The sequence below is a fragment of the Acinonyx jubatus genome, chromosome A1 (assembly GCF_027475565.1).
Source record: "Acinonyx jubatus isolate Ajub_Pintada_27869175 chromosome A1, VMU_Ajub_asm_v1.0, whole genome shotgun sequence".
Lineage (NCBI taxonomy): Eukaryota > Metazoa > Chordata > Mammalia > Carnivora > Felidae > Acinonyx > Acinonyx jubatus.
The window spans coordinates 206,830,507-206,855,941 of record NC_069380.1 but is presented as its reverse complement, the minus strand read 5'-3'; the positions used below and the strand labels follow the sequence as shown (position 1 = coordinate 206,855,941).

Below are 25,435 nucleotides of genomic sequence, written 5' to 3'. Positions count from 1 at the left end.
GAGCATGTGACTCTTGATCTTGGGATTATAAATTTGAGCCCCACATTGGGTATGGAAATTACTTAAATAAAATCTGTAAGGGGCACCTGGGTGGTTCAGTTGGTTAAGTGTCCAACTTCAGCTTAGGTCCTAATCTCGTGGTTTGTAAGTTTGAGCCCTGCCTGGGGCTCTCTGCTGTCAGCACAGACCCTGCTTCAGATCCTCTTTCCCCCGCTTTCTGCTCCTCCCCTACTTTCTCTCTCAGAAACAAACATTTTTTTTTAAAATAAAATCTTTTTTAAAAAGTTACATTTCTCTTATTCCTTCACATCTCACTATACAGCAGTACTCATGTATCCTTTACATCTTTAATTTTTGCTTTTTAATTTAAAGATTCATTATTTATAGGAATGAGGATAAAGCACTATACAATGGAGTGGTCTCTGTCATTAGATACAGTACATACTTTGAAGCCATTTTTAAAGCTGATGAATGTTAAGGTAATATACATGTGAATTTTCTGATGGGGAAACTGAGAAATAGTTGGTAAAATCAGAAGGAAGTCTAATACTAATATTTTGTCACTCCAGAAATTCAACAGTGACTAAATATTTTGTCACTTGTTATATCTATACATACTTAATCAACAGTTATCACCAAATATTTAAAAAGTAAGGTAAATAGCACATATACAGTTATGATTTATTTTATGGAGAGCTGCCTTAAGATTACCTCCAGAAATTCATTGAAATTTATCATTGGACACCATGTTTATAAATCTTTCTTATTAGATTTAATGATGAGCAGAACAGAGACATGTAGAATATAAAATTAAAAACACTGCCTATATTTATCATTTCTGTTCCATAGTTGTAAATTTAATTTGGTACTTACTTTCAAGTTTATTGAAAATTGCAACTATCCATAACCACTTGCTTGGTGTTTTTTTGCTCACTGATGACTTTGAGAAAAGAATATTAGATGGAAAAATTACATAATCTCTGGGTCTTGTCTTAACCAATGTGGCAACAGTATTTCATTCAGAGGACATTCTCAAAAAGGCAGACTCACTCACATTCAAATGTAAGAGAGAAAATATATTCCAAGCCCAACTACCAACTTCTGTGCATAATTATCATCTCTGTAACCTTCCATTATTTTGAATAGAGTAGTCTCTGTTTTCTACTTTGAAACTAATGTGAACATTTTTTTCAGTTTCCTTATTTATTTTAAGAGAGAGAGCTAGAGCAGGAACATGTGTGCAGATTAAGGGCAGAGAGAGAAGAGCATTCCAAGTCATTGGAGCTGAAACCAAGAACAAAATGCTTAACCGACTGAGCCACTCAAGAGTTCACTAATGTGAACATTCTTTTTTTTTTTTTTTTAAGTTTTTTTTAACATTTATTTATTTTATTTTTTTTAACTTGTTTTATTTTTTATTTTTTTAAATTTACATCCAAATTAGTTGGCATATAGTGCAACAGTGATTTCAGGAGTAGATTCCTTAGTGTTCCTTACCCATTTAGCCCATCCCCCTCCCACAATCCCTCCCATAACCCTCAGTTTGTTCTCCATGTTTATGAGTCTCTTCTGTTTTGTCCCCATCCCTGTTTTTATATTATTTTGTTTCCCTTCCTTATGTTCATCTCTTTTGTCTCTTAAAGTCCTCATATGAGTGAAGTCATATAATTTTTGTCTTTCTCTGACTAATTTCACTTAGCATAATACCCTCCAGTTCCATCCATGTAGTTGCAAATGGCAGATTTCATTCTTTTTGACTGCAGACACACACACACACACACCCCACATCTTCTTTATCCATTCATCCATTGAGGGACATTTGGGCTCTTTCCATACTTTGGCTATTGTTGATAGTGCTGCTATAAACACGGGGGTGCATGTGTCCCTTCGAAACAGCACACCTCTATCCTGTGGATAAATGCCTAGTAGTGCAATTGCTGGGTCATAGGGTAGTTCTATTTTTAGTTTTTTGAAGAACCTCCATACTCTTTTCCAGAGTGGCTGCACCAGCTTGCATTCCCATAACATTTATTTATTTTTGAGGGAGAGAGAGACAGAGCACAAATGAGAAGGTGGCCAGAGAAAGAGGGAGATGTAGAATCCGAAACAGGCCCCATGGTCCAAACTTTCAGCACAGAGCCCGACGCGGGGCTCGAAATCAAGAACCGGGAGATCATGACCTGAGCCAAAGTCAGATGCTCAACTGACTGAGCCACCCAGGCGCCCCTTATGTGAACATTCTTAAGTAAACTAATAGTTCCATAAAATGTTTTGGCCTTTTTTTTTTTCCTGTTTAAAATGGGAAAAAAAGTTGTCTTTAGAAGAACTTCTCCCTGTCATTTTTGATAATTCTGTTTCTTCCAGGAATAGTGTCTTCAAAAATCCATGAAATTGTTGAACATCTTTTGTGAATTTTTTTATATGCCATAAATTCTTGATTTTCTACCTCAGTCCTTTATGAATTTCACTAGTAAATTGCTATCTAACTAATGTAGAATACGGAATTCTTAATCACTATTTTCATTTTTGATATTTGTTTTTTTAATCCCAGAGAGTTGAAAGATAACCTTGGCAGTGATGATCCAGAAGGCGACATACCAGTTTTGTTGCAAGCTGTCCTGGCAAGGAGTCCTAATGTTTTCAGGGAGAAAAGTATGCAGAACAGATATGTACAGAGTGGTAAGGTTTTTAATTGAATTTCATATTATATTTTTTGTGGGTCTTCTATCAGAGATTGTTTCATTTGTAAATTCAAGTGTCTCCTTTAATAAGGTAGCCTATCATCTATGAATGCTATGTTGATACTTTGAATCAAGCCAAGAATAAGAAGGAGACCAAATGAATGTTAATATTCTTGAAGTTTAATATGTAACTAAATTCCTTGGAAATTAGACAAAGCTGAAGTGTATTTTGTTATATATTTCAGAATGCATTCATTTACTCAGAAAATCATGGAATTGATATAAAAGGAGTCTTTTCATTAATCAAATAATAAAAATACTTGCAGAGCTTTTCAACATGCAGTACTTACATAAATAATTATAACAGGTTTTAGTGTTAGTACTGATAGTGATTATATTCATAGTTCTGTAGCAATTGGTTTCACTCTTTTGCTGCCTTAGCAACAGAAAAGTAGGTTTATAAGTATTATTATTAAGGAAAAATTTACTTATAATAAATATTATAAAAAGCATAAAGATATGATATTCAATATAGATACAATTTTTATGTAATCAAGGTGTACCCAGGAGCATTGGTACTGAATCTGGCAAGCCCAAGTATTTATTTGGCTCTCAAGATTAAAATAGTTAGAAAGGAATAGTTTAGACAGCTCAGGAAGGTCCAACTTAATTAACTGATGAATTGTATTCAAGAATATTGGCAGATTTATTGACAGTACCTCCATGAAGCCCTCCATTCCCTTTCCTAGTTTTGTCTTGTTTTTTAAATAGTATTTGTTAATTTTATGTATTTGTGTGTGAATTGTGTTTTTAAGCAATTGCATAGTTACTATCCATTCCCCAAAGTGAGCCCATGGAGATGCCTCTGCCCAAACTCCCCTTCAGCAAATTGAAGGCAAGTCTGCAGGGCGACACTGTATCTTCACTAGAACCAAGAAGCTAGATTGCAGTAGGAGGAGACAGATAGGAATGGTGAAAGTAAATCTAGAATTACAAATGCTCTGGAAGAATGTTGAATGAAAGAAAATATGGAGAGATCATTGATTAGAAGAAAAACTTAACAGGAAAGGAGCATTAAGTATAAGATAATGTGAGTGGATATAAAATTGAATAAAGGAAGTCTTCCAAAGCTATTTATACTACATTTTGTAACATATTTTTAAATATTTAATTTGGGTAGTAAATTACTCTAATAAACTTTTTAGAGTATTCACATTTAAATCACACATTTTGTATTTTATACTACATACACTTATATTTTAGCCCAAAACGTTAATTTCTCCATATCATACTTTGTGAAAACAAACTAGCATTAAAAAGTGAATTGACACGTTGTGTGTTGTGATTTTTTTTTCTAAGCGTTTCCCTGGTGATATTTGGCTTTATAATTTAGAAAAGTGATTCTTGATTGCTAAATGTAAATGTGAGTCACACATATGGAGAAAATTTAGTAATATGCAAATCACTTTATTCATAGTTGTTTGGAGCTTTGAGATAATCAGGAAGGACTGTTAGGAATTTTATTTGCCCCCCCCCTTTTTTTTTTTCTTTCTTTTTTAATAAAACCATTGCTTTCAAACTAGTAATCCCAGCTTGTTCCAGCCTGTTAATTCAGGGGAAACATTTTTTAACTATCATCTCATAGAGGATTGCTCTCCCGCTCAAAAAAAAAAAAAAAAATCATCAACAGTAATTATAGTACTTAAATTATTAAGCTATGGAACATATGACTTACTACTGAATTTGAGTTGGAAGAGAAAGCTCAGAAGTTAATTTAGACTATATATAAAAGAAAACACACTATTAGTGGTAGTTTTCCAGGCGATTTTGAGCCCTCGTTTTATTCAACTACTCTCCTAGAGCTAGAATCCCTTCTGAAGTATTCCAGGCAAATGAACATGTAGCTTCTGTTTGAATGTTTCTGGTAAAAGGAACTTTTCATATCAATAGCAGGAACTGGAATTTGGGAATGTGATATGATGTGTAAAGCTTCCAAAAAGATTGGCTATACATATCATAAGAAAGTTCAGGTGTAATCATAGATTTTTATGTTTGATTTTACAATGCCTAAATAACTAGATTTTTTTGCATCTCCTATGTAAAAAAAATGCCCCTTGTGTAATAATTGAAGGAACAATGTCTAGCTTGAAAAGAAATATGAGAATCTGAAAGCTGTCCTCCTCACATTTTCATTCTTTAGTCAAATATTCATTTAATCCTTACTGTGGCAAAGAATTATCGGAGAAGAAAGAATAGGAGCGTTCTGTTTTGCATCAAAACATTCTGATGCAAATGGCAGCAACTCAAACTTTGGGCCCCTCAATAAAGTAGTACTTTTTAAAACTGAGGTCTGAATCTCAGTGAAACAAATAGAATGAAATGAAGCTCCTGAAGACTGGGGATGTATGTAATAAAGTATGTCCCATATAATGGAAAAACCACCAAAGGACCTATTGTAGAAGTAATTGTGTAGTATTTGGTCAGGGGTTAGAAAAGGTGACTTCTAAAGGTTCTTTCAATTTTAAGGCTAAATGATAGGACGTTAAGTAAGCAAGTAGAATTAAAAAAAAAAAATCTCTATCTCTGGTCTTGCATTAGTTATATGGTAAAAGGATGTTTTAGTAAAATTGGTTGTGCTTGAAATTTAGTTTCTGTGTTTTGCTCTTCAAAATGAACCTGTGAGTCAAAAAAAGGAAAGAACAGAAAGAACTTTTGAATGTTTGTGATAGAGCAATTGCTTTAAATCATTTAAAGATACTCTACCATTAAAACAAAAAACACATTTTCCATTCTTATGTGTTGTGTAGGAATGATGATGCCTCAGTATAAACTTTCTCAGAATTCCATGCACAGTAGTCCTGCATCTTCCAATTATCAACAAACCACTATCTCACATAGCCCCTCCAGGTAATATATGCATCATTTTATTAAGTACTATTTTCTGTGATGAGCATGCTTGTGAATTTATGCTGTATACATACAGTTAGGTAAAGGTGAATTATATGTAGTTAAAAAGTTGAAATGCTTAGCCTTAAATAGTAACTCACACAAACATTTGTCTTAAAATGTTATATGCAGAAATGCTCTAATATACTAATTGAAGTAGCTACCATCTTGGTAATTTAATTTCATACAGACAAAAGAACGTGTTAAAATAATGTGTTTGAGAGGCACCTGGGTGCCTTAGTTAAGCATCTGATCTTGATTTCAGCCCAGGTCATGATCCTCGGGTAGTGGATCTGCATTGGGCTCGGTGCTGAGGGTGGAACCTGCTTAAGATTCTATCACTTTGCCCCTCTCCCTTGCTCACGTTCTCTCTCCCTCTCTCTCTCTCTCTCTCTCTCAAATAAATAAATAAATAAATAAATAAATAAATAAATAAATAAATAAAATGTGCTTGAGATAAGAAAATTTGTAGAGTAGAATTTAGGGAGCATGACTTTATCTTAAATAGAGGGATACTTTTATGCAAGTGAAATAAATTAATTACCTGTTTAGTTTAACTGTTAGATTATCAATTGAGGATAATTTATATATTATCTACTTTTCAAAATTTTCTGTTTGCATAGGTATTGTTTTATACAAATCAGAGTTGTGAGAATTTTATGACCATGAAATTTTAAGGAATAGCATATTTATTTCATTTCCTGATATTGTTTGTTTGGATTTTGGGTTTCAGCCGGTTTGTGCCACCACAGACAAGCTCTGGGAACAGATTTATGCCACAACAAAATAGCCCAGTGCCTAGTCCATATGCCCCACAAAGCCCTGCAGGATACATGCCATATTCCCATCCTTCAAGTTATACAACACATCCACAGATGCAGCAAGGTAAGAAAGTTGGTTATTTATCTACAGGGAATGCCTGTAATTTAAGCAAATAAATTTTTTCTTTTTATAGTTTTTGAAATACAAACTAAAACAGGACCCTGAAATTCATCATTTGGGAGATAAAAGGATCCCTGTCACATGACTCTTTGGATTAGATTATTATACAACTGAGTGTATCTAGTTATGAAATTAGGAATATTTTTTTTTTAATTGGGCCGTGTTCTTACATAGCACTAAGCCAAAGAGAATTTTGTTTTAATTGGTGAAGTATGTATAGTGTGAAAATTTTACTATAAACTAAATACAGTGCTGGTAGAGAAAGTTCTGGGATTATGTTACTAGTTCTCAGTTGAAATTAGCTGATAATGTCTTTGTAAGGTTATATTGCCTTGGGATGTATGTCCTGGCTTCTAAATAGTTTTTTATTAATAGTATAAATTTATACTTTTTTTGAGAAATTATAAAAAGTGTAGAAGAGACTGTTAACAAATACCTGGTTTTGTCCCCTATAAATAATAGCAAATTTTTAACATTTGCAGTCAATTATTAGTTCCTGTGTGTATTCTTCTTTTCTATCATACATGGAATCAAATGTCTTTTATAAACTTTTCAACTTACAAACTGTTAATGTAGTCATCAATCAAAACCACCAACTTCTGATTTCTCAAAGCTAGATAATGAAATACTAGGTTGAGATTATTTCATACACTAATTCAAGGGAAAACCAGGAGGTGGATCACACATTTGGAATAGACAACTCCAAAATTACAGACTTTAGTGTGAGTGCTGAATATAAGTATGTATGTATTATATAGGTTCTTGATAATTGTAAAATATTAGTATACTCTGGCACACAAAGATATGAAGAACATTTTAACTAATGAAAGGGAAATGTTAAAAGGATGCATTGGTTTCTTATGGAAATATCCATATACACATTTGTATGTGTAGGAAAGAACGTAAATTTTTACTCTGTTTACTGTTGTTTTTTAAACAAGATAAATCCAGCTTTTTCAGAAGAAAAGTTGAAATCACAAAATCAAAAGAGAAATATGATTTGGGCATCTTCCTATTCGGTAATGAGTCATTTCTTGGAAATTCTCAGATATTTGAGCAACTACAAATGTTACTCCAGGATTAGCCCCACCTAGATATTAAGGTTAATTAGAACATGTAGAGTGGTAAGAAACAAACGGATAGGTAGATGGGACAACACAGAATCCAGAAATTAGGCAAATATATATGGGAATTTAGAATATGTGGAAGGTAACATTTGAAACATTTTTTTTCAACCTTATGTTATAAAAATTTTAGCCATACAGAGAAGCTGAAGGATGAGCACAATGAACCCCTTCATCAACAGGAATAATTCTTTGCCATTAAATACAGTTGCTAGGAAAGATATTTATATAAACACCAAATATAATTATTCACTTCTAAAAAAATTAAGGACAGTGAATTAGTAATTCACTTCTTAAAAAATTAAGGACAGAAATGAAGAAACAGGTTAATATAATTTTTTGTATAGTATATATTTTGTATTATAATTTTAATATAAATATTTGAATATACATAAGGACAAGTAAATATGGGGAAATTATATTTTCAAAATTTATTACGAACACAAAGTATTAAGTTTTAATATACCAAGATTTTATACAGATTGATACGAAGAAGACAAAAATAGAATTAAGAAGAAACAGACATACTGAAAAAGAAAACAAATTGGACACCAGAAAGATTTAATGCCTATATTAAAATATGGTCAGCCTGGCTGACATTACAGAGATATGAATCAAAATTACGATGAAATATATTAACCAGATTAGTAAACATTTTTTAGTTATACCTAGTATCAACAAATGTGCCGGGAAGTTTGAACTTCCTACATTCTTCATTGGGATATAAATTGGTACAATCTTTTTAGAGAACATTTTGACAATATCTATCATAATTTTAAATGCACATACATCCTTTAGTAGTTCAAATTCTCTCTCCCTTAAGAGAAGCAGAGGGGATAAAACATAATCAGACAGTTTTATCTACAAGTTCTACCAAGCATTCAAAGGAGGTATTCTAATCTTCAAACATTCCAGACAGAAGAAAAATGTCAACACTCTCCTACTTCATTCTATAGAGTTAGATAATCTGGATACCAGAATCAGGTGTAGTGAAGAAACTGTGAAAAAGGAAAATTATAGACCAATTATCACCTAAAATTTCTAAATAAATATTACCAAACCAAATAAGCAGTGTTGGTAGCCTGTATGATAAAATTGGATATATTATCGGGAATACATGGATAATTATTAGACAGTTAACACAAATTTAAGAGGTTGGGGATGCTGTGTGCCTCATAATAGGTACCTAAAGAACATTAAAAATTTTTAGCTTTTGTTCATGATTTAAAAGCTTTTCACTGAATAGGAATAGACTGGTACAACCTTATCCTGATCTTTCCACCTAGGGGTGAAAAATGAGAAACATTCTCCTTGAAGTCAGGAATAGGACATGAGTGCCTATAATCATCCCTTTTACTTAGTGTGGTAGTGGGTGTTTTAATACAGGAAGATAAGCGAATATATGCATATATATATATATGTATATATTTTGTATGTATACTTGTATGTCTAATTATTGGTAAGGAAGAAATGAAAGTGTTAGTTTTCAAGTGATTGGCTTCATAGAAAATCTAAGAGAAGCTGCAGATAAGATAATAGAACTTAAAAAATATTCCACAGTTACTAGATACAAGATCATTATAATAAAATTTAATTGCATTTTTATACACCTAAAATAAGCAATTATAAGTATAATCTTTCTTTAATATTATCAACAACTTAAAGGAAAAAGCATAAGATATCTAAGAATGAATTTAACAATGTATAAGACCTTTGTGAAGAAAATTATAAAACTTTCGAAAGAGTTAAAAGAAAACCTAAGAATATGAAGTTATGCCATCTTCATGGATGGAAAGACTCAGTAGGTAAAGATTGAAATTTTCCCAAATCTGTAAACTCAATACAATACCAATAAAAATCTAAAGCAGGATTTTGTGCAACTTAAACTTCTTCTAAAAATTCATATGGAAGAATAAAAGTCCAAGAATAGCAACATAATTTGAAATGGAATGAGATGTAGAAGCTCAGTCTGGCAGTTACCAAGATTTATTGTATATTATTGTATATTTATTGTATATTATTGGTCTGTGGAGGAGTAGAACATGGGGAAATGGAATTTGATAGAGCCTAGGAACATACCCAGGAACAAATGAAAACTTGATACATATGGTATTATATCTTAATTGGGGAAACACTGGTTTCTTTAATAAATTGTGTTGAGACAATTAGTCATCCATGTGGATAAAGGTAAAATTGGATTCCTGTCTCAGCTACACGTAAAGATGCATTAAAGACCTAAGAGTGAAAAAAACAAAACTGTGGAATTTTAAAACAAAATGCAGAAGACTGTCTTCATGATTTTGTGTTAAGGAGGGAATCCGAATGGCTAGTACACATAAAAAGATACTTGATTTCACTATTAATAAAGAAAATACAAATATTAAATTGACAAAGAGCTTCCCATCTCAGGCTGACAAACATTGTTGACAAGAATATAGATTAGTAGTAGCAACTCTCATACACTACCAGTGGAGTACAAATGGACATAAGTAATCTGGAAAACTATTTGTTAATATTCAGTAAGTTTTAAAAAGTGGACATATCCAGCAATTTCACTTCTAGACACATTTGTAAAAAAGTCAAGAATATACATTATATACAAATATATGTATATGTACATGTATACATGTACAAGAATATGCATTGTTTATGACAGCAAAAATACTGAAGCCATCTAAACATTTGGACTTAAGAATGGAAAGCTGTATACATTATGCAGCAGAATATATTTATTTAAAATAAGTGAATTTAATACTACATGTATAAAAATGGATACATTTCAACATAACATTGAAATAGAAAGCAAGGTATAGAAGGATACATACATATAGTATACCATTTTATATAAAGTTATATGTGAAACAATGTTATGTATTATTTAGGACTGTATTCATTTATAGGAAAGGTATAAAATATTCATAGGTAGAGCAAAGTTTGAATTCAGTGTGGTGGTTACTTTTATAGAGTAAGGGGGAGGGAACAGAGGAGAGGAATATGCAGATACATGGAGAGTTTCAGCCTTATCTAATGGTTTATTTCTTTTCAAAAATAGATCTGAATGATATGTGACACAGTGCTAAGATTTGATCCAGCTCTGATAGTCGTACACAAGTGCTTATTATATTTTCTGTAATTTCTGTGTGTTTAAAATATTTTGTGAACAATTGTTATTTTTCTCTAAGAATTTTATTTTTATAAAGCTTTTTGTTTTTATTCTTGTTAATTTCAGCATCAGTATCAAGTCCCATTGTTGCAGGTGGTTTGAGAAACATACATGATAATAAGGTTTCTGGTCCGTTGTCTGGCAATTCAGCTAATCATCATGCTGATAATCCTAGACATGGCTCAAGTGACGACTACCTACACATGGTGCACAGGCTAAGTAGTGACGTATGTTATATATTAGTTATCATTAAGGTAATAATATAGTTCTAATACTTGTTTCGTAACCTAGTATTTTGATCCCACAGTTTAATTGATACCTACTGTGTATCAAAGGTTATACTAGGTCTGAGAATCTTGCTATAAACAATGTGATTCCTATACCTACAGAGCTTGGTCTAGAGCAAGGTTGATAAACTGGCCATTAGTTTGACCTACAAACTAAGAATGGCTTTTACATTTTTAAAAAACAACAACAACAAAGCATGTGACAGAAACTGTATGTGGCCCACAACCCTAAAATATTTATCTGTCCCTTTACAAGAAAAGTTTGCCAACCCTTGGCCTAAAAGTTTTGGTTCTTAATGAAATCTAGTTTCATTTTTAAATACTTGTTCACACAAAAATGTTTTTAAAATAATGAACCTTTATTTATTAGTATCAAGCTCTTTTTCCCTGTAAGACTTGTACAAATCTTTATTCCCTGAAATTTAGCATTGCTTTGATGTTTTAAAATATTCCACATACTGGAACTGGTTTTGTGGTATTATCAGATAAGTTATATGTTAATTGGTTTGGCAATGAGTTACGTGTATATAAGGATAACAGAGATGACTGTGAACTCTGCCCTCAAGACGTTTACAGCCTCGTATGGCCTTCATAGCTCCTCTTGTAGAAAATAGTAAACAAAAATGGAGCCTCGTAGTAATACCAGTTTTCTTATTCATTGCCATGCATAGGCTGTTGATTCTTTTGGATACAGTTTCAATTCTTCTAAGATTTACCATGAGCAGAACAGGAACATACAGAAGAATTATGCTTTTGAATACCAACACTTTACCTGTCAGTAGTTTCTGTCTTTTATTGTCTGTTTAAGATTTCTCTAAAGCCTCTCCAATCATTTAAGATAGACATTTTATATTCTTTTCAGGATGGAGATTCTTCAACACTGAGGAATGCTGCTGCCTCTTTTCCCTTGAGGTCTCCACAGCCAGTATGCTCCCCTGCTGGAAGTGATGGGACTCCTAAAGGTATTGTAACTAGAATTTCCTTCAGCAGTTGAGTGAAGAGCTCAAACTTCTTAGTGCAGATACCAAAAGCTACACTTTATTGTTTTTCACTTGTAGGAAAGAAACAAACCTGTACTCATCCCTGTAAACTGTTGGTAATGTTTTCAAATATATACAGTATTGTTCTCACTGATAAATCCAATGATCTTTTCAGACCACAGCATTTATCAGCTTTCCCTCATCTCCACCTCCCCCAAAAAACTTACTTCATATCAAGTCCACCTGTTTTCTTCATGTTTCTTTCATTGATTTTTTTTTTCTTCATTAGCTCTTCTGTCTGCTCTCTTACTCCTCAAGATTTCTATCATTAGACTTTTTAATCTCCCATTGTACTTTTTCCCTTGGTTATTTCATTCAGTTTTGGTAACAGCATTAATTACTTTTGTGAATAGGATTGCGAAGTCAATGTCTTTGTCTCCAGTCCTGTGTTCTAAGTTGTAATCTTTTGTTTCCAGACAAAATTTCCTCATTTCTAGCTGGTATTTCAAATTCATTTTCAAAGTTATTTTCACTGTTTTCTGCCATTTTATTTCCTTTTAATGCCATCCTAGTCCTGAATCATTATAAAGTTGTCTCTTACCTCTCATGTAGTCACTTATCAAAATCTGGCCTATTGTATATTCTCTCTCTAAATCTCTTACACGTACTTTCATTTCTGCTTATTAAAATCCTGTCTATTTAAGTTCTAAGTTAAATGGGTCACCTTACGTGGACTCTTTTCTTTTAACCATCTCAAGCCATTCATTAGTTTATATTTTTTCTAATAACTTATCCTGTAGTATCTTATGGACATGAATTTTATTTTCTCTTCAAATTCCCAAAGAACCTTGTGTGGACTTTTGCGTACACTAGATTCATAAAATTGTGAATTTAAGTCCCAAGTTCAGGCCTTTTGAAAGTACTTAAAATTAAAGTGTGATCATTTGAATTACCAAAGTTATTGGAAGAGAATATTATATTCCATATTAAAGAATTAACTTGTAATTAATTACAATATAGGTGATTATTAATAATGTTTCTCTATCCTTGAGAATTTCTGGTGATAGCCATCTAAATCATGGACTGGTGTGCCTCTTATTATAAAGACAATTTTTTCACAGGTTGTGTTCCAACTCTTTGATCAGAGACATTCTTCCCAAGGTGAAAGTTGAACTTTTATGAGCCATTCTTATTCTTTAATTCTGTGAATTTTCAGGGATAAAAATAACTCAGCTTTTGAAAGAGCAGCTTCCAGAATAACTCTATTTGTAGGTTAGGCATCAAAGTTAGGTATATATCTCACAAGTATTGTCAAAGTGAGAAATTATTCAGACTGCCAGGGAGGAGATACAGTGAGATAGCTAGTTGATCTAGATAATCAGCCCATTTTTCCTCAAACTCTTGAGGGTAGATAAATAACTTTAGATAGAAAGAAAAAACTTTAGAACACCCTTACAAACACATTATTCATCAGAAACCACTACTTCTGTTCATGAAGTTGTTTTCCACCTAGTTTGGAAGGTTGAATGCATCATCAGTCTAATTTGATATTTTAGGTGAATTGTTGGAATTTTAAGTTCTAAAATATATACAATTTGGGAGCGCCTGGGTGGCTCCATGGGTTAAGTGTCCTACTCTTGATTTCTGCTTTTAGGACATGATCTCATGGTTCGTGAGATCAAGCCCCATGTCAGCTCTGCACTGACAACATGGAGCCTGCTTGGTATTCTCTGTCCCCCTCTCTGCCTTCTCCTGCTTGTGCGCACACTTTCTCTCTCTCAAAATAAATAAAAATAAAATTTAAAAAATAAAATACACATAATGTGACACAAATTTTAAATACAAAGGCAATATGGTATGTTATAATTCAAATGTTAGAAAAATCTGGATTTAAACGTTTCAGGTTTGCTAGCTATGTAACCTTGGGCGAATTTCTTAATCACTATAAGCTTCATGTTCCTTTCTGCAAAATAGTGATAATGCAAATCAAGGTTGTTGTAAATTATTTAAATGAACTGATGTGCAGAGCACCTTGCACAAGCTCTGACACAAAATAAATGGTCCAAAAATATTAGTTTCTTTTCTTTTTAATGTCCCCATAAGCTGTTGGTATAACCTCAAACTAACATTTCTAGTAAATTGCTTCAGTTGGATCTTTATCACATTTTAGATATGTTCTCTAAAAAGTTATATTTTTATTTATCACACTTTAAGGTTTTTTTTAATTAATTTTTTTTGAGAGAGAGAGAGCGACAGAGCGAACGCACAAGTTGGGGAGGGGCAGAAGAAGGGGGAGAGAATCCCAGGCAGGCTCCACACTCAGCATGGAGCCAAATGCAGGGCTCCATCTCACATTCGTGAGATCATGGCCTGAGCCAAAATCAAGAGTTGCGCACTTAACCCATGGAGCCAGAGCCACCCAGGCGCCCCTTTGTATATCATACTTTAAATATTAACATTGCTAATTGAAAGGACAGGTTTATGTATCATGGAAAAATCATACATATGTTTAAACACTGAAACCTTAACTTAAGACAAGTCTAGGTTTAGGTTCTTTCTTTAAAGCACTTTTACCCTGACTGATTTTTATAATTTCCTACGGGTTTTTAAACTTTTTATAGTCTAATGATAAGCAGTGTAACAATCATACTTTTATTTTTGAAGCATATCAGTGCATTTTTCCTCATTTAACAGTTTGTTATCAAAGAATTTTTCCATTTGGTTAGCTTATTTTTACCACTTATTTGTATCATATAACATTTGTTAAATTAATGGGATCTGGGCCAAAGATATTTTATTGAGCCTTGAAATTTGCTGGACTTAAATTTTTTCTAATAGAAAGAGGATTGATTAGCAAGCTGAAGAGAATGTGTGAATGCTATTTAAGTGGAGGGAGAAAGAGAACATCACATAAAGGTATAAATCAGTAATTTACCATCAGTTTGTAAAGGAAGTAAGGATTCTAAAAATTTTCATTTTTCCCACTTTCTTTTTCTTACACCAGTAAGTATTCATGTGAGTGTAGTTTCTAGGATTAATTTGTTATTTTGTAATTTAACAGATTTATTCTTACTTTAGATTTGTTAGTTTTCCTAAATATTAAGTGAAAGAATAGGAAATATTTGCCCAAAATATTTGTGTTGTATCATCTTTAGAAACAATGAACTCCTTTGCTATTTTCAAACAAAGTATATTTTATAAGAACAAAAATAGAAATAACATAATGCTGGTCTGGCAGATGGAATACTCATACTTCAGTTAAACCTGGATCATCTACCAGCAAGCTCAAAGATTATGGGACAAGTCTTTAGGCTTTCTTTTCATATTTTGTAAATAAGTTGCTGAGATTAGATAATTCCTTAATATTTTTTCTAGCATTACTATATTGTCACATATTTAGTATTTCTATCAGTGTACGAACACATAAAACTAGCACAGTTGTTCATTCCTGTTGAATTGCTTTTCTAGGATCAAGACCACCTTTAATCCTTCAGTCTCAGCCTCTACCTTGTTCATCACCTCGAGATGTTCCACCAGACATCTTGCTAGATTCTCCAGAAAGAAAGCAAAAGAAGCAAAAGAAAATGAAATTAGGCAAGGACGAAAAAGACCAGAGTGAGAAAGCTGCAATGTATGATATCATTAGTTCTCCATCCAAGGACTCTACTAAACTTACATTAAGACTTTCTCGTGTAAGGTCTTCAGACATGGACCAGCAAGAGGATATGCTTTCTGGTATGGAAAATAGCAATGTTTCAGAAAATGATATTCCTTTTAATGTGCAGTACCCAGGACAGACTTCAAAAACACCCATTACTCCACAGGATGTAAACCGCCCACTAAATGCTGCTCAGTGTTTGTCGCAGCAAGAACAAACAGCATTCCTTCCAGCAAATCAAGTGCCTGTTTTACAACAGAACACTTCAGTTGCTACAAAACAGCCCCAGACTTCTGTGGTACAGAATCAGCAGCAGGTATCACAACAGGGACCTATATATGACGAAGTGGAATTGGATGCATTGGCTGAAATTGAACGAATAGAGAGAGAATCAGCTATTGAAAGGGAGCGCTTTTCAAAAGAAGTTCAAGACAAAGGTAAAATAATCTCATTACTCCCACATCATACTCTGGGCAAATATGTAATTATAATGTAAAAAAGGTTTTTTTTAGTTACTCTTTTTTTTTCATTATATTTTATAATTCTTTATGTCTCTCAATTATGTTTTTATTACTAATGCTCACACCTCAGAAGTTAAATTCGTAATTTCATTTTTTATCTGGAACAACTGTCTGAGATTTGGTAATTCTGTATCACAGGTCTATCACCTATTATGTACCAAGTGATATTATCTGTGATTGTCTACTAAATTGCACATTAGTGTTTCTATCATCTGTATTTTCCATAAGTTATGTTAGTTTTGCATCTTCACCTTTTTTTCTGTCAAAATGAGGGTAACTGCTATAAAACTATTTTGAATCAGTACATTTAAGAAAAGTTTGTGTGTATGTTTGTTCAGTTAATAATCCTGTTTCAAATTAGTTAATTCAGTCAATAATCAGTTTCAAATCCTACTGTCTTTTAATATAGTTTGGGGGATTTTTGTTGTTGTAAAAAATTATGGGAAAGAATTTTAAATTTATATTAAGTAGTCTGAGTAGTATATTAGGATGGAGTAGTATATTAGGATGTCTGAGTAGTATATTACTTTTGTCTGAGTAGTATATTAGGATGGAGTTTCAAGACACCTATTCATTGAATTTATGGACTTTTTTTGTGCTTATAAAAATTATAATTAAATAAAAGAAAGTCCCTATTAAATTATTGATTATTTGGTGAACTCTATGTATAAAACTCTTAAAATTTTTGAGAGACTGATGAATCATTAATTGAAATTAGTAATGTAATTTATGGATTTGATGTTATTTACAAATTCATATACACGTTTGACTACCCAAACCAAAGCATACTATATGATTCAATTTTCTAGTTAAATATTCTAGATTGACATATAGTTCTCATATTTTCTTTTTGATAATTATAAAACAAAACTTCTTCGTGTTGGTTAGAACTCTTTTTCATATATATGATCTTATTCATTATATGACAGGATCATTTCTAGATAATTATGTTTCTACGCTAAGAAACATGCTGAAGATTTTTATTGTATTTCCTGTCTCTCATGATGGCTCTTTTTAACATTATTGAACAAATAGACCTTATTTAGTAATTGTTGTTCTATGATGCTTTCTAAGTGCCTGAATCACAGATTGGTGCAAGTAAAGAGATTGGTGGAAGTCTTTATTTTTTTGGCTAGGGCACTGGAATTTTTTTTTAACTGCTAAACTGTTGATGTTAAGGATGAAATGAAGTGTTGCTTATTCTTCTGGTTTAGTAATTTGTGGTTCAGGAAATAGTAACCATGTGGATTCCAAAATGTATCTCCTCTTCTAACCTCTTATAAAAGTATATGCATGTCAAGTAAAGACAGCAGTATTATTTATCTTCTGTTGGTAATATTAATCCCAAATTCCTGAATCCTATGACAGATTTATAAGAAACAAAATTGTAATTTCTTGACTGAGAAATACTAGTTGCCTTGAGAACTGAATTTTTGTATGACATTTTAATCTGTTTTGGGAAATTATGTTCTTAAAAAGGTGCTTAATTTTTTAAGTGATTTTTTTAAATAGTTGGTAGGAACGAAAACATAGGAAATGGTGAACTTGTTTTTTCTTTCCTGAACTTTTATTGTATCACATTTGTTGAAGCCTAAGTTTTTACTTTCAAAAACCAAGTGAAAATAAGGATAATAAATAAGGCTAACTGCTTAATTGCAAACTTATTTTAGACTGGTAACTTTTTTTAGGGAGAATAAAACAAATTCAGCAAACAGCATCCTGTTCTTTCAGAAACTTGTAATATATATTTTACTTTTAATTATCTAATCAGTTTTCTCCATAATCTGTGATAGTGTGGCTCTAACAAAGATAAATTGAAAAGTTGAGTGAACAGAGCTGATTTACAATTTTGAACTTTGTAAGTTGACTTACAGAAGTATCTGGTGCTATAAGGATTAAAGGATAAATGTTCATTGGAACTACTCGGTCTTTAGTTTGATATAGATGATTTAGTATGTGTATTTTTCCAAATTGGTTATACTGATTTTGCCGACCTCGTATTCGTACTGTCGTTCTGACTTGTTTCCTGAAAGCCATGTTCCCATTATTTCATGGCTTTATTTGAACACCTTTGGAATTTAGGTGCCACCAAACACCTGTGATTTGAATCCTGTCATTTTATATTCAGTTTCTACATTGTGTGATGGGACAGTGTTTAATGTATAAGCAGTTATCTTGAAAATTTGGGAAGATTAAAGGTCTGGTGTATTGCTCTAAGATCATAGGTAAGATCGTAAATAAAAGCAACATTGTCTGAAGTGGTAGTAGTTTTATAGTCAGGCCTTGAGAAGTGAAATATTTCCTTGAAATGAATTTATTACTAGTTACCACTGCGTTTTAGGGTTAAACTGCGAAATTGATAATTACCTTGCATTCTAAGGTATGGCACTGAGAACTTTTTTTATAACCATTGTATTGGTGGTGGTATGGAATACACAACACGACTTGTTTTACTGAGAGCTCTGTTCTGGGGTCTGAGCTTGTTTCCATTTTATTCATTTGTTATGAGAGAAGCATTCCTTTCAATAGATCAGAAATGGAAAAACTATACCTTGTCAATAAGATTAGAAAGTTTAACACACATGGTTGTTTGATAATTATGGAACTGAAGAATAAGGATAGAATAATTTTAAGAAATACTTTACCTAAGCTGTGGCAGACCTAATGGACCTCTGTTCCACGTACAGAGGACACTTTTCTGGCTGCTAGGTATTGATGTCCTGTGGCCTTTTTTCCCTTCTTTGGATAGTTTTATATACACTGATAGGTTAATTCTCTGTAACCTAATATTTTATAATATTCTCAAAGGACCTTTTTGTTCCATCTTTTGCTCATATTTCCAATGTCTATAATTACATAAATTAATTTTAAAAGGCTATTCATCTTTGCTTCTGGGATGATCTATCATAGACATTAATATCTCCTTCGTGTGCTGAAAATTCCTGCTTTCTTTTTTCAAAGAGAGGGTTTCTTTGTTCATCTTTGCCTATTTCATCTTTTCCCAAGGTCCACTTTCCATGTTAGCAAGTATGAGGAATGGCCTAGCCTAGCTACTAATGTTTTTTAGAATGTTACAATATTCTTACACTATAACCCTTATAAAAAGTAAATTACCTACTCTCATTTGGAATAAGAGAGGAGACAGGAACAGGACAGTTAGCCACTTAGTTTATACTGCATTTTAGGGATGGGATGTTTTCATTTTTCATAATTGGCTACCATGTGTATAACTGCTGTTTTAAGTGTTTTCAGTTATCACTTGTAGATTTAAGCAGGTGTTATAGTTTGTTTCTTACAAGCATAATCAAGTTCAGAATTTCTCTCATGGCTAGATCTTATTTTCATTTCACATCAGCATCTAGATGACAAGTATTGTTGGTTTTGAAAATATTGTATCTTTTTGTATGCATTTTCTTCAGGACTCTGTGCATTCTGATAGCTAAACTTATGGTACCCAGTGCTGAAGAGGGCTTAAAGATAATCAGCGTCCTAAATATTGAAATTATTCTTCGTAGAGATGGCTTTCCATCATTAGGTGAAGGTTATGATGTAATGAAGACTGATAACAAAAGTGGATAGACAAAAGTGACATGCAGATTCAGAGCCACTTTACAGGAATAAGTTCATGGTGGAACTGAATCAGATCAAGTGAATCAAACCTGCGTGCTCTTAACATATTCAAGAATCCTTGCAGCAGTAATGGAATTTTTCCCGGTTTTACAGAAGAGGTGAAGTACTTTTCAATAGTTGAAAAATTAAAACTTTGTACTTAGCAATATATTGTGCATAATAGAAAAAATTACAACATCTTTCCCAATCTTAATATATTACTCACGTGCAAATGCTTTCATACATTTTTATTATAACCATAGCATCTATAGTTTAAGGTAAATAAGTCAAACATGACAATTCCTTTGAAATTAAATTATGCCCAATTTTAATTTTACTGATAAATTATAAATTGAAATGAGGTTAATGATCTATAAACTCGTTTAAGTATTTTGTAATCCTTTAAAATTTAGCCTTCAAGATATTTTAATGTTAATGTTCAGAAGAAAAACTGATTGCTCATATTAATAAAAGGACAAACCACAGATTTCTTAAGAGAAATTCTCAGATGCCTGAGATCTGTGATGTCATTACAGTACTTAAGTATCCTTAGGTTACCATTTTAATAACTTTCACAATCATGTTTCATTGAAAAATATGTTAAAAATCTTCAACTAGATTATACTATTTAGATTTCTAGATTCTTGTCCTAAAGATTTAAGGGTATAGGTTGTAAGGCATCCCATTTATGAGGTAGTAATTATTTGGTATGCCCTATGGTAAGATATAAAGATTATTTTGTGTGGCAGAACATTACAAAATAAAATTATGGAAATATAAATTTAGTATTCTGAGTGCTTTCTTCTTAAGTACTGATGCAGAAAGTTTCATATAAGTTCTTGCCAGGGTAGTTTTTACTGGGGGAAATAGATGATAATATACTTTATTATTATTATATAGTTATTTTACAAATGGAGCTTATGTGATGGTAGACTTGACTTCTGAATAAGCAGCAGAATGACTTGTACAAAAAATTACTAGCAAATATTTGAAGTAAATTTTAGTAAAATATTTTTACTAAATTTTGAAGTAAATTTTAGTAAAATATTTTACTAGATTTTAAGCTGGAATGAACTGCCGCTTCTCACTTTGAAAACAAAATGACAGAACTTTGGTGTATAAAAGCAACATTACCATTATTATTTTTTTTTCTACAACTTGGTTTTCTAGCAATAAGGGATTGTGTTTTAGTGGTCAGTTTGTCTTTTAACCTTGTTTTCCTTCAATGGTTTTATATCACATTGATGAATATCATAAGAGAATCTAGAGGTTCTCTTACAAAGATGAGTTAAAATGACCTTTAAAACATAGCTAGGTAATTCAGCAAGTAAATATTAAAGCAGACAAAACCTTAAGGTACTATAATATAACTATTTCCAAGAACTAACTAGAGATTCAATTTATAGAAAATGACCTAGCAGCCTCTTGAGTCAAGTGGAATCATGCATAGAAGTACCTAACTGTTAAAAATATCTTGGCATTTTATGTGGTGGTAGAGTTGTGCTTGTGTGTATTTTTGTCTTTACATTTCAGAATACTGTAAATTGTTTCTTAATGAGGCCAATATATAGATCCCTAGAACTTTACATGGAAGAGCCAAAGCATTTTTCTTAAGTGGAAGTTGCTATTAAGACAGGATTTATCTAAAGAGTCTTTATATGTGTCTCATTTTTTTATACTTATAATATTAATGTATTTCCTTATTTTAAATGTACTTCTGATTGTGTGTTAGCTTTTAAATTCCATTTGTGCTGTTGACACCTTGAAGGATTTGAATCCTGAATCAAAGGTTAATGACAAGCTGTTTAATTCTTTTTTCCCACCTTATTCTCATTTATCTTTTTTCAGTAGCATGATTTCTATTTTCTTTTGGGTTTTATTCTTTTCCGTACTTCTTTTACATGTTGTAAAACCTTATGTTTCCTGTTTAGTATGTCAGCAGATTTGCAGTACTTAGTTTTTGGTTAATGGTTAAAATGATCTTAAATGAGAACATATGATTTATAACTGGTTTTCTTATTCTTATGTAAAGAATCTGGTTTACCCTTTATATATATAAGCATAAATATATGTTTGTATTTAATGTATTATACGTTCTGTTTTTTTATACTCTTGGGCTTATTTATATACTCAACAAATACGCTGTTAAATACTTGTTACTGTAGTCGTGAATATTTATTGAGGTACTGCACGCATGAATATTTCCTTAAACCTTGGTTTAATAGTATTATGTCATTCATGCCTGCTATTTGATACATGCATATTGACATTTGCATTCACCACATTAAAAAAAAACATTGCGACTTAAATATCAAAGTCTTTATGGCTTTTAATAAGATAAGAATATGTGTCTATTACTGATACTGAATATTTATCTTTAAATTTCAGATAAGCCTTTGAAAAAAAGAAAACAAGATTCTTACCCACAGGAGGCTGGGGGTGCTACAGGAGGTAATAGACCAGCTTCTCAGGAGACGGGTTCTACGGGAAATGGGTCAAGGCCAGCATTAATGGTTAGCATTGATCTTCATCAGGCAGGAAGAGTGGACTCTCAGGCTTCTATAACTCAGGATTCAGACTCCATAAAAAAGCCTGAAGAAATCAAACCATGTAATGATGCACCTATTTCTGTTCTTCAGGAAGATCTTATTGGAAATCTTAAATCTACACCAGAAAACCATCCTGAGACTCCTAAAAAAAAGTCTGATGCTGAGCTTTCAAAGAGTGAAATGAAACAAAATGAAAGTAGATTGACAGAATCTAAACCAAATGAAAACAGATTGGTGGAGACAAAGTCAAATGAAAGTAAGTTAGAAGCTAAAATTGAGACACAAACAGAAGAACTGAAACAGAATGAGAGCAGAACAACTGAATCCAAACAAAATGAGAGCACCACAGCCGAACCTAAACAGAATGAAAATAGACTGTCTGACATAAAACCAAATGACAACAAACAAAATAATGGCAGATCAGAAACAACAAAGGCAAGACCCGAAACCCCAAAGCAAAAGGGTGAAAGCCGACCTGAAACTCCAAAACAAAAGAGTGATGGGCGCCCTGAAACCCCAAAACAGAAGGGTGATGGACGGCCTGAAACTCCAAAGCAGAAAGGTGACGGCCGACCTGAAACTCCAAAGCAAAAAAATGAAGGTCGGCCTGAAACACCAAAACATAGGCATGAAAATAGGAGGGATTCGGGAAAGCCATCAACAGACAAAAAACCTGAAGTGTCTAAACATAAACAGGATATTAAATCTGATTCACCTCGGTTAAAATCAGAACGAGCTGAAGCCTTAAAGCAGAGACCTGATGGGCGATCTATTTCTGAGTCCTTAAGACGCGACCATGATAGTAAACAAAAATCAGATGACAGGAGTGAATCAGAGCGACATCGAGGGGATCAGTCTAGGGTTCGAAGACCAGAAACATTGAGATCTTCTAATAGAAATGAACATGGCATTAAATCTGATGGTTCAAAACCTGATAAACTAGAAAGAAAACATAGACATGAATCAGGGGACTTACGGGAAAGACCATCTTCTGGGGAGCAAAAATCAAGGCCTGACAGTCCTCGTGTTAAACAAGGAGATTCTAATAAATCAAGACCTGATAAGCCTGGTTTTAAATCACCAAATAGTAAAGATGACAAAAGGACAGAGGGCAATAAGAGTAAAGTAGATAGTAACAAAGCTCATCCTGACAATAAGGCAGAATTTCCAAGTTATTTGTTGGGGGGCAGGTCTGGTGCATTGAAAAATTTTGTCATTCCAAAAATCAAGAGGGATAAAGATGGTAATATTACTCAGGAGACAAAGAAAATGGAAATGAAAGGAGAGCAGAAAGACAAAGTAGAAAAAATGGGATTAGTTGAAGATCTAAATAAAGGAGCTAAGCCTGTAGTTGTGCTGCAAAAACTGTCTTTGGATGATGTTCAGAAACTTATTAAAGATAGAGAAGATAAATCAAGAAGTTCCCTTAAACCTATCAAGAATAAACCATCAAAGTCAAATAAAGGTAAGAATATTTACACTGATGTCACTTGTGTTCTAATTAGTTTTCAAGTTATAGGGTTACTAAGGATTAAAAAAGTGGAAATTACAAAATTGAAGCACTGCTACATGAAAACATAACATTTATATAAAACAATAATGAATTGTTTTCAGTAATATAAATAAAAAGTTCTCAGTGAAAATTCTTTGTCTTCCACCCCTATTTGAACTACTTGGTGTAGTCATGATTTTTACTTTGGTACTCAGAGATAAGTTCTTTTGCTGTTATTTCATGTATTTTTGAAAGTTGCTTATTAATCAAATGAATGATTAGGATGGATGTATATAACAACTTCCTAAAAAGTTATTCAGACTGTAGAAGTATTCCATTCTGTAAGGAGGTAGTATATTGAATTTTAATTTCTAACATCTCAGGAAAGCTATATGGTATACAAAAATCAATGTTATAAGCTCTTCAGAACATTGTGTCTCAATACTATTTTCTTACATACCTATGTATGTTAATTATTGATGCATAGTTTAAATTTATATAATTTAGAAAGTTATATAAAAGGTTATTATCTTTTTGTGGGAGAGGTGGTTAGTTACAGACGTTTTATTTAAAAAATATAGTTTTGTTCTTTTCTAGGGAAAAGTAATAGGGAATAGTATTCACCTCTTAAATTGGGTTAAATCATTAGTTTTGAGGTTTGGGGTGGGTTTTTTGTTTTGTTTATTATATGGTTGCTGAGTTAAATCCTGTGGTTACTTGAGTAGTATTATTTCCAGGAAAAAGAAAGTCTTAAGTATTGAAAATACAATGGCAGTTTGTGCAGAAAATATAATTTTGTATTCCTTTGTATACTGCTTTAAAAATATATAAGTATATATACAATATATATGTGTATATAATTTGATGATGGTGTGTGGCAAGACCTATTTAGCCCATGCAATATAAATACATTAAGATACAGATTTTAAGACAATAGAGGTGAAAGTTTGATTTTTAAGTTCTCCTTCTGTGAAAGAGGTTCATTAAGAACTTAGATTTATATTTACTTATAGGACTATGAAACTGTTGAATTGTGCTATTTAGTAGGATAGCCAACTAGACTCTTAGGCTATTTAAATGGAAATTACTTTAAATAAAATTAAGAAATTCATATTCTCAGCAGCCACATGTGGCAAGTGGCTCCCTTATTTACACACATAGAGGACATTTGCATCATCATAAAAAGTTGTGTTGTATAGCACTGCAGTGTACTAAGAGATCCAGAAGGTGTAATGGTTATTATTATTTTTGTAAAATGTTGTATCTTGTCTATCAAAAAAAGCTCAATGAAAACATAGTATTACTACTAAGAACTCTTTATTCAAAGAAGTCGCTTCTCATGACTGATCTTTTTTTTTTACTGTTACTTGGTCTTTATCAAATGTTTATTTTTTCACTATTTAATTTTATGTTTCAAAAATGAAAAAAGATTGTCTTTATCACTAATATTTATCCTTTTGTAGTGAAGCTTTAGATTTTAAAT

At 32.2% G+C, this 25,435-nt stretch overlaps 1 protein-coding gene across 4 annotated transcripts in view; it reads left to right on the top strand.

Annotated features, from left to right (window-relative positions):
* Positions 1 to 25,435, top strand: part of NIPBL (NIPBL cohesin loading factor) — a 197,297-nt gene that overhangs the window by 87,436 nt on the left and 84,426 nt on the right. For 3 of the 4 annotated variants that reach the window (XM_027075474.2, XM_053201406.1, XM_053201407.1), the window contains 7 exons: positions 2,552 to 2,679; positions 5,489 to 5,588; positions 6,361 to 6,512; positions 10,923 to 11,083; positions 12,006 to 12,105; positions 15,592 to 16,218; positions 22,300 to 23,925. In XM_027075474.2, coding sequence (XP_026931275.1) covers positions 2,552 to 2,679; positions 5,489 to 5,588; positions 6,361 to 6,512; positions 10,923 to 11,083; positions 12,006 to 12,105; positions 15,592 to 16,218; positions 22,300 to 23,925 — 2,894 coding nt within the window. The remainder of the gene's footprint in view (positions 1 to 2,551; positions 2,680 to 5,488; positions 5,589 to 6,360; positions 6,513 to 10,922; positions 11,084 to 12,005; positions 12,106 to 15,591; positions 16,219 to 22,299; positions 23,926 to 25,435) is intronic. The other variant, XM_053201408.1, reaches the window with a different exon arrangement.